At 47.2% G+C, this 15,896-nt stretch overlaps 1 protein-coding gene across 1 annotated transcript in view; it reads left to right on the top strand.

The window, feature by feature from the left end:
- The window catches only part of pigg (phosphatidylinositol glycan anchor biosynthesis class G), a 129,728-nt gene that overhangs the window by 10,198 nt on the left and 103,634 nt on the right, over positions 1-15,896 (top strand). Inside the window, exons 3-4 of the mRNA XM_056282726.1 lie at positions 5,799-6,008; positions 6,972-7,160. Coding sequence (XP_056138701.1) covers positions 5,799-6,008; positions 6,972-7,160 — 399 coding nt within the window. The remainder of the gene's footprint in view (positions 1-5,798; positions 6,009-6,971; positions 7,161-15,896) is intronic.

The raw sequence follows: 15,896 nt of genomic DNA, 5'->3' as shown, positions 1-15,896 counted from the left end.
AGTACAAAAGGTACTGTTCTGACCCAAATCAACGGACTAACGTTATCAGTAAAGTTGAAGTCGAGTTTGATGTGTGGGTTTGTCAATCACTTCAGATTATTGGCAGTGGATTACCTGTAAGTTACATTCTGCTTGTTCACGTGTTCGAAATAAATCGTCATTCCCTCCTCATTCAGTAATGCTCAGGCTGTAGATGTGTTGGTTTAATGTCTGCAGGACACAGTCCTCTGCATACGTCGCTGCAGGTCTTGACAAGTTGCTGAATGTGTTGGCAGCGTGGAGACGTGCAGCGTTCATCTTCCAGGGAGGCTTGTGACAGTTGTTGAAGCGTTTGGTACCCAGCTCAGCGGGGGTCTGGCATTTTTAGTTTATTGCTCCCGGCCGCTTGTTTTGTTTTGTGTGTGTGTGTAGCTAGTGAATAGCTCTATGGCAAATAATCCGACACACAGACTTTCCCACAATGCCATCACAAAGTGATTTGCTAGCAGTAAAATAAAATAGAAGCAAACAAGATAAACAGTCAAGATGCCAGACATGAAATGAAAACTGGGTTAGTACTTGAGGGGAAAAGAGGAGGCAAATGCACAGGGAATAAAAGGGATGATAACAATTCATACAAAAACCTGCAGGCAACTCTGTCATGTGGGATGATTTCACAATGGACAGTTAGGTCTGCAGAGAAGATCACAGGTGCCAACCTGCCCTCCATTCAGGACTTACACACCTCCAGAGTCAGGAAGCGGGCAGGCAACATGACTGCAGACCCATCACACCCTGGTCACAACCTGTTCCAACTCCTCCCCTCTGGGGGGGCGCTACAGAGCACTGTACCCCAAAACAACCAGATATGAAAACAGTTTCTTTCTGCAGGCTGTCATTCAAATGAACACTTAACACTGTCAATAAATCCAACCATGTTGTATATACTGTACTGTACATGTTGTATATACTGTACTGTACATTGTACGTATTCTGGTACGCTCTGTCATGTCCATCTACCTCGGGCATGTATGTACGTAACCTGCTAACATCCATTTCAACATCTCTGATATATTCTCGGGCGACACGGTGGCGCAGTGGTTTGCGCGGTCGCCTCGCAGTGGGAGGGTCCCGGGTTCGAGCCCCGGGGTAGTCCAACCTTGGGGGCCGTCCCGTGTCGTCCTCTGTGTGGAGTTTGCATGTTCTCCCCATGTCTGCGTGGGTTTCCTCAGGTCAGGTGAATCGGCCATACTAAATTGTCTCTACTTGTGAATGCATGTGTGTGTGTTGGCCCTGTGATGGCCTGGCGGCCTGTCCAGGGTGTCTCCCCACCTTCCGCCCCATTACTGCTGAGATAGGCTCCAGCATCCCCGCGACCCTGGGTAGGATGAGTTGTTTGGATAATGGATGGACAGATGGATGATATATTCTCTGCACCATTGCACTTTATCACCTCTTATTTCGCCTGTATAAGTCAACCCTTGTGTATTTATTTGTCTGAAGATTGTCGTGTTGTAGTGTTGTTATTCTATGTTAAGTACACAGAGAGCCACGAAACCAGAGTCAGATCTCATGTTTGTGCAAACCTACATGGCCAGTAAACATGAATCTCATTCTGATTTAAAAATGACTTTGATTTTTGCCAGTGCTCTACCAGGGCATTATTATTATTACTGAGTATCGTCAAAAATGCCAAACTAGAAACCGAAGAATTGGAGCTAAATCTTGTCAGCTCTGTACTTTCTAGTTCATGTCCTGCCAGGTGTAAAACATTCTGTGAGGAGTTGAAATTAAGAAAAAAAAAAAAGTAAAACAAATTAAAATGAAAAAAAAATTCTGCTTCTGATGTGGGAAGATGGTGGCGCGAATTCACGTTCACAGCATCCTCAGCCCGCACTGGTGTGGGAAGATGGTGGCGCAAAATCACATTTGTGGTGGCCTCACCCCGTACCGTCAATGCAGTGTCTTTGTCCACATCTGCGTCTAAGTTTTTGTCTTTGTTTGATGGCTGGGAGAGCTGGCGCTGGATTGGCTATGAGAGCTTGGTCTGCAGGGCTGTGGGCCCAGGGACCACGGCCTTGCCTGGAGCTGCACCCGAGGAGGTAACGCCAAGGGTGGTCTGACAGGACGCAGAAGTGGGGCCGGCTAAACTAACTGCTAGCCTATGCAGACCGGCAGTTCCAATAACACCAAGGGCGGTCTGGCGGCGGCCTCACCTGGCGTTGACTGTGGTGTTTTTGATGTCGTCATGTGGAGTGCGGGGAGGTGTGTCAAGGGTGTCCGGCTGGGAGAGCTGGTGCGGGATCGGCTGGGAGGGCTTGGTCTGCTTCATCCCGTTGCCACAGGGACCACGAACTTGCCTGGAGCTGCGCCCGAGGAGGAAACATGGAGGGCGGTCTGATAGGACACGCAATCGGGGCAGGCTATGCTAACTGCTCGCCCATGCACACCGGTGGTTCTGACAGTCTTCCTGGCGGGTGTTTGTTCCCTTGGACAGTGATTTTTTTCTCTCTTTAGTTTGGATGTATGTGTTAGTTTGAATATGTGTGTTCTTGTGATTCTTAAAAGTGTTTTTGTCTTTGTGTTGCACTGCTGTGTGCTGGAGGAAACGCCATCTCGTTTCATGTCATGTGTGCAAGTACATGAGGTGAAATGACCAGTAAAGTGTTCCTGATTCCTGATCTTCACAAGTGTTGACAGTATGTGTCATGTGGCCTGGCTCACTGAGTCCTGAAAGTGAGGTTCTGGTCACCTTACATGTTGGGCCACAGTGTGGTAGTTTATGGGGGATTCTGGGAGTTAAACGGTCAGTGATCCCTGCCGGCAGCTGCAGTTTCGCATCTCCTCGGTTCTGCCCGAAGACAGTGCCTCGCTCAACAATACACCAGAGTCAGTACTGCTTGTTCTCCTTGTCAGTCAAATGGGAGCCGCCGCTCTTGAACTGTTGTTTTTACTTGAGATCCCATGATGAAATACATGGAAACTGTGCCGAGAGCAGGCCTATACCGTTTATGTTTCTGATTTGGTGTTCGTCCCACGTCTCCAGCAGAAAGGATCATTTTTGGGGGGGAACAGGATTCAGTTCTCACCCTGCATGTTTCTGAAGCAACACATCAAACAAACGATTTATTTAGTTTGGATGTTGCTTTATTTATTTACGATTAACTTGTGAAAACAAAATGCTTTTACTGCAGTTACCAGCACCTGCAGGGTAATACATTCCTGCAGGTGCTGGAATAAATTCAACACTTTTATTGGACCAGGAAATATTTTTGAATCCAAGAACACGTGTATTTCAGAAAAGAAAGATTTGCGTTGCTAATGTTAAACCGCCACTCTCCCTTCAAACTGGATGGACAGTGTTGATGCTTGTTGGACAGCAGTTTTCCGGCAATACCACACATTTCTGATGGGATTACAGTCCGGGTTTTGCTTTGATGCTTCCAAAACATTAAGCTTCTCTTTTAAGCCCTTCCTAGTTTTTGCTGTGTGCTTTGGTCATTGTTCTGTTGGAAGATGAATATTTGCCCTTAACACAAATTCTTGCTGTGGGAACCAAGTTCTCCTCAAGGCTTTAGCTGGGTCTGGCTCCATCCATCTTGGCCTTAATGGCAACAAGCTCTCCAGTCCTGCTTAAAAGCTGTGCCATAGCTTTACCACCATGCTGGACAGTATCAGAATCAGAAACACTTTATTTGTCGTTTAATTTCATGTACACAAGTGCATGAAATGAAACGAAACATCGTTTTCCCCCAGCCCACAGCAGTGCAACACACAGACAGAAACATATATCCAAACTAAGACACATATCTAAACTAAACAAAAAAAAACACACTGCCCAGGAGAACGAACGCCAGCCAGGATGACTGTCAGAACTGCCGGTCTGCATGGGCTAGCAGTTAGCTTAGCCTGCCCCGCTTCCGTGTCCTGTCAGACCGCCCTCGGTGTTTCCTCTTCGGGCGCAGCTCCGGTCAGGGCCGTGGTCCCTGGGCCCACAGCATGTAGCAGACCAAGCTCCCTCAGCCGATCCTACGCCAGCTGTCCCAGCCAGACATCTTCGATACACCTCCCTGCACTCCACACGATGACACTGAAAACACGGTCAAGGCCAGGCAAGGCCGCCGCCAGACCACCCTCGGTGTTATCGGAACTGCCGGTCTGCATGGGCTAGCAGTCAGTTTAGCCTGCCCCGCTTCCACGTCTTATACTATATGTGTATAGTAGAGATGGTGTTATGCAGCTGTTGAGCTGTGTTTGGTTTGCGCCAAGAATAGCCCCTTGCTTTCAGACCAAAGAGCTCAATTTTAGTTTCATCAGACCATAAAATCCTCTTCCAGAAAATCTCAGATTTTGTTTTATTGCTTCTAGAAAACTCCAGGTACAACTTAATGTTGGCTTTTCTCAGAAGTGGCTTCCCACCAGCCACTCTCCCAAAGAGGTCAGATCTATGAAGTGATTTAGAGGTTGTTTGTCTCTGGACAGCTTCTTCCATTTCAGCCACCTGAAGTTGTGTAACGCTGTATGTGTTGTAGCTGGTCTCTTGGTTTCTGACATTTGTCTTTTTGTCTAGTCGCTCAGTTTGGTAAGGTGGCCTCTTCTTGGTTGTGTCTCGGTTGCACCATATTACTATTTTCTTACAATGGACTTTGCAGTACTCCTAGGAAGGTTCAGAGCCTTGCCAATCTTCCCCAGCTTTAAAGTTCAGCAGGCAGTTCCTTGGTCTACAGGCCAAGAAAACTTATCTGATGTTTCAGAATTGCCACTCCAAAGTCAGTGGATTCCCCAAATCACATTCAACATACTATGTACTACATAAATGTGTACTATCACAGAAAGTTGAATCAGTTCATCTGGACACTGTTTATTGAGAGAAAAGTTTCATCACTCATCTAAGTGACCTCCTCAATCTGAACTGACTGCAGGTATCCCCACCCTTATAAACAATACAGTGACATAACCACGGAAAACAATCAGTTTCATATGCAAATTGCCGTGACCATCAAATTAGAGTTTCAAAAGCCATCTGTACTATTCACAGAGGATTGGTGAACAGTTGCAATCACAGCCTTGTAAAATGGTGACAGATGTACTCCTAGGTCCCCCCCTCGGTCAGGGATGGTCGTTCCCTCTTCACATAGATGGCCTATTTGAATCCCTGTTCAAAACAGCGTTCCTCCCTGTCAAGGATGTGCACATCCTCATCCTTGAAAGAGTGGCCACTGGCCTGTAGGTGGTGTAAACTGTGGAGTCCTGGCCTGACATGTTAGCTCTCCTGTGTTGTACCATCCATCCTCTTGGCCAGTGTCCATTTGGTTTCCCGAATGTACAAGTCATGGCAACCCTCCTGGCACTTAACAGCGGATACTATATTGCGTTAACCAGTCGACTAAAGGGTCCGACCCGTTAGCCAACGGGCTAGCGAGTCTAGTCATCTGTGGTCGTTACGGTATGTTAGTATTGGATTTCAGACACATCTGATGATATTAGTTGTGCAGTGATGCAGTGGAACACAGGTGGGTTCGAAATCAAACCCAACACATTTAGTGTGATCCCTCAAGAAAACTGCAAACACCTTGCCTTAATACACCTTAAACTGTTGTTGATGTACAAGGGGGGGGGGGGTATTCTATATTCATAATATATACGACATATATTTCAATTTGGCTTTGTTACACACAAAACAAGAAATAATCAGTGGGGGGGGTGAGTATTTTCTAAAGCCGATGTACGTCCATGGTATGATGGATTCCTGATAGGGTTGCTGAAGCCCATCTGAAGTCAGTTGTTAAGGAGAATAACAATAAGGTACCCCTCTCCAGGCTCTCACCACTGGCAGTATCCCAGGCTTCATCGACGTGGTAATGAACCTGAATTCCCCTGCACTGCTGGAAGACAACTTGGTTTGGCAGGCCAAGACAGCCGGGAAGAGGATCGTCTTCTACGGAGACGACACCTGGGTGCGCCTCTTCCCCAAGCATTTCATGGAGTACGACGGCACCACCTCCTTCTTCGTATCTGATTACACTGAGGTAGGATTTCTAAGAGCCAAGGACTCTATGATTAATTCATTAATATGGATGAACGATACATGATTAAGATAAGACGTAGCTGGCGTGTAACACTGATTTTGAAATTACCAATCTCAGATGGATTTTTGAAAAAGAAAGGGGGTAAGCAGTCAGCTTTGCTTTAGTTCAGCTTCATGAATGTTCTAGAAAGATAAGGGTTTCCTAATAGGAGAACAAGATGACAAATTAGAATCCGTCTTTAGGGATACGTCTGAGCTGTCTGGCTTCTTCTGTGGTGGAAAAGTCGGCATTGTAGATGTTAAGGATGCTGTACTTGAGATGGAGGATGAAGGTAAATCTACCAAACAACCGTTGATCTACTGCTAATTACCAGACTCCATCAAGTTATTTTGCTCAAAGGTACTATGACTTAGACCTGGTGCAAGGAGTTGCCTTTAAAACACAACATGGGCAGGGGCGTTCAGGTAGCATGGCGGTCTATTCCGTTGCCTGCCAACACCAGTATCGCCGGTTCGCATCCCCGTGTTACCTCCGGCTTGGTCGGGCGTCCCTACAGACACAATTGGCCGTGTCTGCGGGTGGGAAGCCGGATGTGGGTATGTGTCCTGGTCGCTGCACTAGCTCCTCCTCTGGTTGGTCGGTCGGGGTGCCTGTTTGGGGGGGGGGACTGGGGGGAATAGCGTGATCCTCCCATGCGCCGCTATGTCCCCCTGGTGAAACTCCTCACTGTCAGGTGAAAAGAAGCAGCATGTATCAGAGGAGGCATGTGGTAGTCTGCAGCCCTCCCCGGATTGGCAAAAGGTGTGGCGCAGCGACTGGGACGGCTAGGAAAAGTGGGGTAATTGGATGGGTACAATTGGGGAGAAATAGGGGGGAAAAAATCCAAAAAAGAAAGAAAGAAAAAAAAAACACAATATGGGCATGTGAGTATTTGTTACCCTTTCCTCCTGTCCTGATGAACAGGTCGACAACAATGTGACCCGCCACCTGGACAGCACCTTGAAGAGAGATGACTGGGACATTCTGATCCTCCACTATCTGGGCCTGGACCATATTGGCCATATTAGTGGACCCCACAGCTCCCTTGTGCAGCCCAAGCTGCTGGAGATGGATGACATCCTGAAAAAGATCCACGGCTCCCTTATCTCAAAGGTGCTCGCTCATTCTAATCTCCAGCCCCCCCCCCCCCCACACACACACACACAGAAATCCTTGAATAAGCTCTGTTACTCTGCAGACACATGCATGCCTGCACAACCTACGTAAGCATGCATGTGTCTATTCATCACTTTTCCAGAGTGCCGTCATTTGGAACTCAACACAAACCCTCATCTATTTAATTGTGGCAAGGAGACTCATGAGAACTCATCAGGTTGCACCAATCAACTGCATTTATTTATTTATTTCTTCCACTTACACAAAAAAGTAAAAATTAAAAATACATTTTATTTGGGAGTTACAATCTCAGCAGTCCGTCCATTCTTCCAGTTTCCATATCTAGATCAGTTGTCCTCTCCGTAGTCTTCATCGCTGTTCCGGTTTCTGAATAATGTCCATCTCAACCACTTTTCTTCTAGTTGTGTTTCTTGTAACCTCAAACCACGTCAGTTTTTCCATTTTAAAGAGTTCCTCTACTATCTCTAACCATTGATCCTGGGCAGGGGTGTCCACTTTACCCCATTTTATTGTAATGGCCTTTTTACTAGCTGTTAACAATATTTTGACCAGCTATCTATCAGTTATGTGTACATTTCCTGTGGGAAAATCACACAGATGTAGCACCATGTAGCTCATAGGGATATCATAGCCTAGTATCTTTTGTAAAGTTTTGTGTGCCATTTTCCAAAACATTGACGTTTTGTGGCATTTCCAAAATATATGCGAGTGGTCTGCGTCTAATATTTTTCGAGAGAATTCCCTCCATATCTGTGAACTGGTGGGTGTTTGGTGTATTTTCCACATGTTTTGCCAGTCGCCATGTGAAATTTTTATGTTGAACTCTATTTCCCATTTTTTTGTATGTATTTAGTTGAATACTCATTTGTCCTCAGTTTTGGGTACAGTGTAGATATGATTCTGATCTTGGTGTCCCTGTATAAACCGATTATAATTTGGATCACACCATTCACCTCCATGGAGGGATCTATCTTGATTTCCTTTCTACAGTAATCCCTCATTTGTAGGTACCGGTAGAATTCATGTTTACCCCAATCCTATTCATCTTTCATATTCTGGAAACTCAGTCAGCTGCGTTTACTAATTATATTTTGGGGATCTTATTCAAATATGGTGACATCACAAAGATGTTGCAGTTTTCCCACAAGCACCAACACTCAACACCGAGGGTCCTCAAACACAGCAAGACAGAATTCACGCACATACACAAGTACAGAAGACACAGCTGCCTGAGGTTTTGTGTAGTTTATACAAAATGTACTTATTAAAAGAGGAAGTAAGCGTTTGTTTGTAGCCTGTCTCTAGCCACTCACGTTACGAAATAGATGAATAACAGGGTGGCGCAGTGGTTAGCATGGTCACCTCACAGCAAAAAGGTTTTGGGTTCGAGCCCCCGGGTAGTCCAACCTTGGGTTTCATCCTCTGTGTGTAGTTTGCGTGTTCTCCCCGTATCTGCGTGGGTTTCCTCCGGGTGCTCCGGTTTCCTCCCACAGTCCAAAGACATGTAGGTCAGGTGAATTGGCCGTACTACATCGTTCCTAGGTGTGTGTGTGTGTGTGTGTGTGTGTGTGTCGGCCCTGTGATGGTCTGGCGGTCTGTCCACAGGGTGTCTCCCCGCCTGCCGCCCAGTGACTGCTGGGATAGGCTCCAGCATCCCCGCAACCCTGAGAGCAGGATAAGCGGTTTGGACGATGGATGGATGAATGGATGAAGGAGTGTGAGGTTGTTGGCACAGGGTGGGGTGGGTGTGAAGGTGACAGACAGTTTACTTGGGCAACGCGCGTGTGTTGTCGTTCTAATTGCCTCATACGTCATTGGTCTTACGTGCTCGACCCCACGTGCGTCACCTGTGTAAGATGAGTTGCCGGAGTCTTTGACGCCCTCACGTGATAGTGAATCAGGACGGTTAATGATAATCTGTGTTGCCCTTCAGAAGAAGGAGACAGCTTAGATTGTCTCTTTTCTAAGTGACTAACATGTGGTCTTCTTTGTTGTTTTTGTTGAAGCACTAAAGGTCATTCATTGTTTGAATGACTATTGGGCGGCACGGTGATGCGGTGGTTAGCCCAGTCGCCTCACAGCAAGAAGGTCCTGGGTTCGAGCCTCGGGGGAGTCGACCTTGGGGATAGTCCTCTGTGTGGAGTTTGCATGTTCTCCCCGTGTCTGCGTGGGTTTCCTCCGGGGGCTCCGGCTTCCCCCCACAGTCCAAAGACATGTAGGTCAGGTGAATCGGCCGTACTACATTGTCCCTAGGTGTGAATGTGTCGGCCCTGTGATGGTCTGGCAGCCTGTCCAGGGTGTCTCCCCGCCTGCCGCCCAATGACTGCTGGGATAGGCTCCAGCATCCCCGCGACCCTGAGAGCAGGATAAGCAGTTTGGATAATGGATGGATGGATGGATGTTGAATTTCTCACCGGTTCAGTTTTTCTCACCGAAGGGAAATACTGATATATTTTCAGCAAAATAATTAAATTAATTAAATTAAATTACAGTAAATGTGTATTAGCTTTTTAGCCAGAGACTGTGTTGACATGTTGGAGATACAGCAGCTTTACTCCTGGTTTTATATTCAGGTCTATTGAAGTAACCTTATTTTCTCTGGCTGGATACCACAGGGCAGGGCAATATTGCCAAAATAAGATTTCACAACATTTTTTCCCCCGTTTTCCCCCCCAATTGTACTTAGCCAATCACCCCACTCTTCCGAGCCGTCTTCCGAGCTCCACCCCCTCTGCCGACTGATGAGGGCTGCAGACTACCAGATGCCCCCTCCGATACATGTGGAGTCGCCAGCCGCTTCTTTTCACCTGACAGTGGGGAATTTCACCAGGGGGACGTAGCGCGTGGGAGGATCTCGCTATTCCCCCCAGTCCCCGCGTCCCTCGAACAGGCCCCCTGACCGACCAGAGGAGGCGCTAGTGCTACAACCAGGACACATACCCACATCCGGCTTCCCACCTGCAGACACGGCCAATTGTGTCTGTAGGGACGCCCGACCAAGCCGGAGGTAACACGGGGATTCGAACCAACGATCCCTGTGTTGGTAGGCAATGGAATAAACCGCCATGCTACCCGGACGCCCTTATCACAACATTTCTGACTGAATACCTCAGTATTGATAATGTTACAATATTTTATGGATGACTATTGGTGCCTCCATATGACATTTACACACAAGAACATGTTGAGAAAGGATCATTAGTCATGTGATGACCAAGCAGGTGGAGACGTTCAGTGTTCACTTCACTTGGCTAAAGATCTCATAAGTTAAGAAAATGGTTTCACTTTACTGCAATGTAGCCTTTTATCATGGTGTCTTACGATCACCAAAATCCCAGACGATAGCTCCTCTCATCATATCATGATGTTGGCATTATGTTAATATGTGGCCCAGCTCTAGTGTGTGTCTTACTGGCTCCCCTCATATTTAATAGTAAGTAAGTAAGAGTTTATTTATAGAGCATATTTTAAAACGAAATTACAAAGTGCTGCACAAGATACAGACACACAAAAATAAACAACATCCATCCATTATCCACACTGCTTATCCTGCTCTCAGGGTTGCGGGGATGCTGGAGCCTATCCCAGCAGTCATTGGGCAGCAGGTGGGGAGACACCTTGGATAGGCCGCCTGGCCATCGCGCACACACACACACACACACACACACACACACACACACACACACACACACACACACACTCACTCACTCACACCAGGGGACCATGTAGTATGGCCAATTCACCTGACGTACATGTCTTTGGACTGTGGGAGGAAACCGGAATCACCCAGAGGAAACCCACACAGACATGGGGAGAACATGCAAACTCCACACAGAGGACGACCCGGGGAGACCCCCAAGTTTGGACTACCCCGGGGCTTGAACCCAAGACCTTCTTGCTGTGAGGTGACCACGCTAACCATATAACTAACTAACATAAACAACATACATACAATTATATACAGAAAAGTATAAATCCCTGCTAATAAATAAGTCCTTAGGGGGTGTGTGCGGGTGGCGTGGTAGTCCATTCCGTTGCCTACATGGGGATCCCGGTTCGAATCCCCATGTTACCTCCGGCTTGGTCGGGCGTCCCTACAGACACAATTGGCCGTGTCTGTGGGTGGGAAGCAGGATGTGGTTGTGTGTCGTGGTCGCTGCACTACCGCCTCCTCTGGTCAGTTGGGAAGCCTGTTCGTGGGGGAGGGGGAACTGGGGGGAATAGTGTGAACCTCCTATGCGCTATGTCACCCTGGTGAAACTCCTCAGTGTTAGGTGAAAAGAAGCAGCTGGCGACTCCACGTGTATCGGAGGAGGCATGTGGTAGTCTACGCCCTACCCGGATCGGCAGAGGGGGTGGAACAATGATCAGGATGGCTCAGAAGAGTGGGGAGAAAAAGCTGGAAAAAGGCCACAAAAAAATAAAATAAAAAATAAGTCCTTCGGTGTCCGTTGTCCTTTTATGGCTCTTAAACAAATCAAATTCAAACTTTTCTGCAGTATCTGCCAAGCTTTTACATCCCATTTAGATGTGCCAAATGTCTTGAACAGTTTCTGGTATTGGCTTTACTGGCCAGAGAGACAAGTACAGCGAGTCTGAAAAGAGATCCTGTTGAAACCACATCGGGAGGAGAGCTGGGGAACAGATTATTGAAGTAAATTCTCATACTGAGCTAATGAGACAAGGGATTGAATTCCGTGTTCAAGTTATTTCCCCTCATTTGAATTTTGAACTTTCCAGTAAGTTTCATAGGAAAAAATACAGGTATACTTCTCTGTGCACTGTTGTGGGGCAATTTGTGCTTTCTAGTTGTGTCTACAGTTGGTAGCTTCTGTTATTATTTCATGTTGTGTACACAAGCTGACAAGCTCTCACGTCTTTTTTACGCCCCCCGTTCGTGAAATGGTGCAGAGAGAAAAGACTCTCGGGATTTGGGCAGGGAGGCAAGTGTGGGTTTCCTTCCAATCTTTTCTTTCTCAGTGTAAAACTAGACAAAGGACATGGCTGAAATTTTGACAGAATTTATTTTGCCATGTCCCCGATGTTGTTAAACTGCCTCATCAAATCCTGCCTTGCCGTGCTCCCCAGCTGCACTCGTGCTTCCTGGCTAACAGAAGCCTCGTGGCTGTTAGCGAGGCACTCCCAGTGAGCCGTTTGAATGAAATGTGTTTGAAAGTCTCGCTTCACTCACATCAGTGAGAGCTGCTGCCATTCTCTTGTACAAGTGTGACCTAAATATAGACACGGCCCACCGGGGCCCCACAGGATGTCTTGGAAACTTCTACAACAAGAAAAACAACCATGTTTTCTCTGATGAGCACATGTTCCTAAATGTGGCTGTGAAAACCCTCACTGACTCACTGTTTTGAAGTATTAGTTAAGTATTACTTCGGTTCATCTTAATCAGGAATCAGGAACAATTTGCTGTCATTTCTTTCGTGTACTTGCATGCGCAAAGAAACAAAATTTCGTTTCCCCCAGCCCACAGTGGTGCAACACAAAAAACACACATCCAAAATTTCCCAAAAACGACGCCACCAAAAACATACAAAAACAGAGAACAAAGCAAAAAAAAAAGAAAAGAAAAGAAAAACACAAACAATTAACAACACAATCCACTCAGTGCAACACAGTCCAAAAAATCCCTCTGTCCAGACAACGAACGCCAGCCAGGATGACTGTTGGAACTGCCGGTCTGCATGGGCTAGCAGTTAGCTTAGCCTGCCCCACTTCCACGTCCTGTCAGACTGCCCTCGATGTTTCCTCTTCGGGCACAGCTCCAGTCAGGGCGGTGGTCCTTGTGCCCAAAGGACGCAGAAGACCAAGCTCTCCCAGCCGATCCAACTCCAGTTCTCCCAGCCAGACATATACGACACACCTCCCTGCACTCCACACGACGACACTAAAACACAGTCAAGGCTAGGCGAGGCCGCCGCTAGACCACCCTCAGTTTTATCGGAACTGCTGGTCTGAATGGTCTAGCAGTTAGCTTAGCCTGCCCCGCTTCTGCGTCCTGTCAGACTGCCCTCAGTGTTTCTTCTTCGGGCGCAGCTCCAGTCAGGGCCGTGGTCCCTGGGCCCACAGGACGCAGCAGACCAAGCTCTCCCAGCCGATCCAGCACCAGCTCTCCCAGCCATCAAACGAACACAAACTTAGATGCAGACGTGGACAAAGATATTGCATGGACGGTGGTGGGTGAGGCCACTGCAAACGTGAATTCACGCCGCCATCTTCCCACACCGAAAGTGGTAGTTCGGTTCACCTTAATTAGCTGCTGTTTGATCTTGAATCGTGACATTTTAAAAGCAAAGCTGCATTCTGCAGAAGTGGACAAAAATAGTAGGGAGGTATTTGAACAACCGCTCTCCAGCTTCCTCCTGGGAGTAGCCTATTCAAAAAACCAGCTCCTTCAAGCAGAAAGTGCCCTACCTTCAGAGCTGACCGACTCAACACTGGTCATTAAGACATGACTTAAAAACAGGAAGTTTTGGCCCTTAACATCTTCATCAGACCTTATCGTGAATAGAAAGAGTGATGGATTGGCTAGGCTCCGGTCTTCTTTCCTGTGTCTCTCATATTTTAAAGTCTGCTTCTGCTATCTTAGTACAAATTGTGTTCAGCCAGACCTGCAAAGCACACATTTGCTCTGAGCCATGCATTTTATGAGGAGGGGGGTAATGGAATAGAATTTCTCAGTCACTGTTATTACACAGTTTATGTTTTACATGGCATTTCATTTACAGCAGCGTAATGTGTTCCCGCTCTTGACATCAATAATATTGTGGGATATCACAGCACCACAACACCCTGTATGCAACGAATGTAAAAAGAAGAAGAAAAATGGACTTAAGAACAAAGTTAGCTTGTTCTTTGCTGATTTACAGGCTTAGTAGTACAAGTTATCAACTACATTGGCCTCGTACCTTGTTAATTAGTTAAAATGCATCCTAACTCCTCAACGCCTTCATCCCCGAGAATCTGAGAAAACTCTGACTGATCACAGTTAGATAAAAGAATCAGGAGGTAGGGCATCTGCATGGCGCGGCGGTCTATTCCATTGCCTACCAACATGGGGTCGCTGGTTTGAATCTCCATGTTACCTCCGGCTTGGTAAGGCCTCCCTACAGACACAATTGGCCGTGTCTGCGGGTGGGAAGCCGGATGTGGGTATGTGTCGTGGTCGCTGCACTTGCACCTCCTCTGGTTAGTTGGGGCGCCTTTTCTCGGGGGGGCGGGGGGAATCACGTGATCCTCCCACGCGCTACATCCCTCTGGTGAAACTCCTCACTGTCAGGTGAAAAGAAACGGCTGATGACTCCACATGTATCGGAGGAAGCATGTGGTAGTCTGCAGCCCTCCCCGGATTGGCAGAGGGATGCGACCAGGATGGCTCAGAAGAGTGGGGTAATTGGCCAAGTACAATTGGGGAGAAAAAGGGGAGAAAAAAAATCCCCTCCCAAAAAAAAAAAAAAAGACTGGAGGTTTGGAGCTTGGTGGTATTTAGTACTGAATGCTGGGTGCTTTTGGGGCCCTTTGTGTGTGTGGAGGGGGGGTGTCGGCCCTGTGATGGACTGGCCGCCTGTCCAGGGTGTCTTCCCGCCTGCCGCCAAATGACTGCTGGGATAGGCTGCAGTATCCCTGTGACCCTGAACAGGATAAGTGGTGTGGATAATGAAATAATAATGGACAGCTAGGAAGGTACTTGTGGGTCATCTGGACAGAGGAAGGAAGACAAGGAAACTTGATGTTGGAATGAGGAAGTTCAGCGCATATATAAAGACATTGACAAAGAAGAAGTCAGAGAGATGAAGAAAGTAGACAGGAGTACAAGGAGATGTGGCGTAAAGCAAAGAGAGAGGTAGCAAAGTCAAAGGAAAAGGTGTATGGTGAGTTGTATGACAGGTTAGACAATAAGGAAGGAGAAAAGGACTTGTACCAATTGGGTAGACAGAGGGACTGAGCTGGGAAGGATGCGCAGCAGGTTAGGTGATCAAGGATAGAGATGGAAATGTGCTGACAAGTGAGGGGGGTGTAGGGTGAGGAAGTGAGGGCAGCTATGAAGAGGATGAAGAGTGGAAAGGCGGTTGGTCCAGATGTCATACCTGTGGAGGCAGTGAGGTGTTTAGGAGAGATGGCCATGGGGTTTTCAACTAGATTGTTTAAATATCACAATCTTGGAAAGTGAGAGGATGCCCGAGGAGTGGAGAAGAAGCATACTGGTACCGATTTTCAAGAACAAGGGCGATGTACAGAACTGTAGCAACTACAGAGGTATAAAGTTGATCAGCCACAGCATGAAGATATGGGAAAGAGTAATAGAAGCTAGGTTAAGAGGAGAGGTGATGATCAGCGAGCAGCAGTATGGTTTCATGCCATGAAAGAGCACCACAGATGTGATGTTTGCTTTGAGAATGTTGATGGAGAAGTATAGAGAAGGCCAGAAGGAGTTATCTTGTTCTTTGTGGATTTAGAGAAAGCATATGACAGGGTACCAAGAGAGGAGGTGTGGTATTATATGAGGAAGTTATGAGTGGCAGAGAAGTATGTAGGGGTGGTGCAGGATATGTATGAGGGCAGTGTGACAGTGGTGAGGTGGTGTGTGGTTGGAATGACAGATGGTTCAAGGTGGAGGTGGGATTACATCAAGGATCGGCTCTGAGCCCTTTCTTGTTTGCAATGGTGATGGACAGGCTGATGGACGAGATCAGGCAG

This window comes from Lampris incognitus, chromosome 1 (assembly GCF_029633865.1).
Source record: "Lampris incognitus isolate fLamInc1 chromosome 1, fLamInc1.hap2, whole genome shotgun sequence".
Lineage (NCBI taxonomy): Eukaryota > Metazoa > Chordata > Actinopteri > Lampriformes > Lampridae > Lampris > Lampris incognitus.
This window is presented reverse-complemented; position numbering and strand designations above follow the sequence as displayed.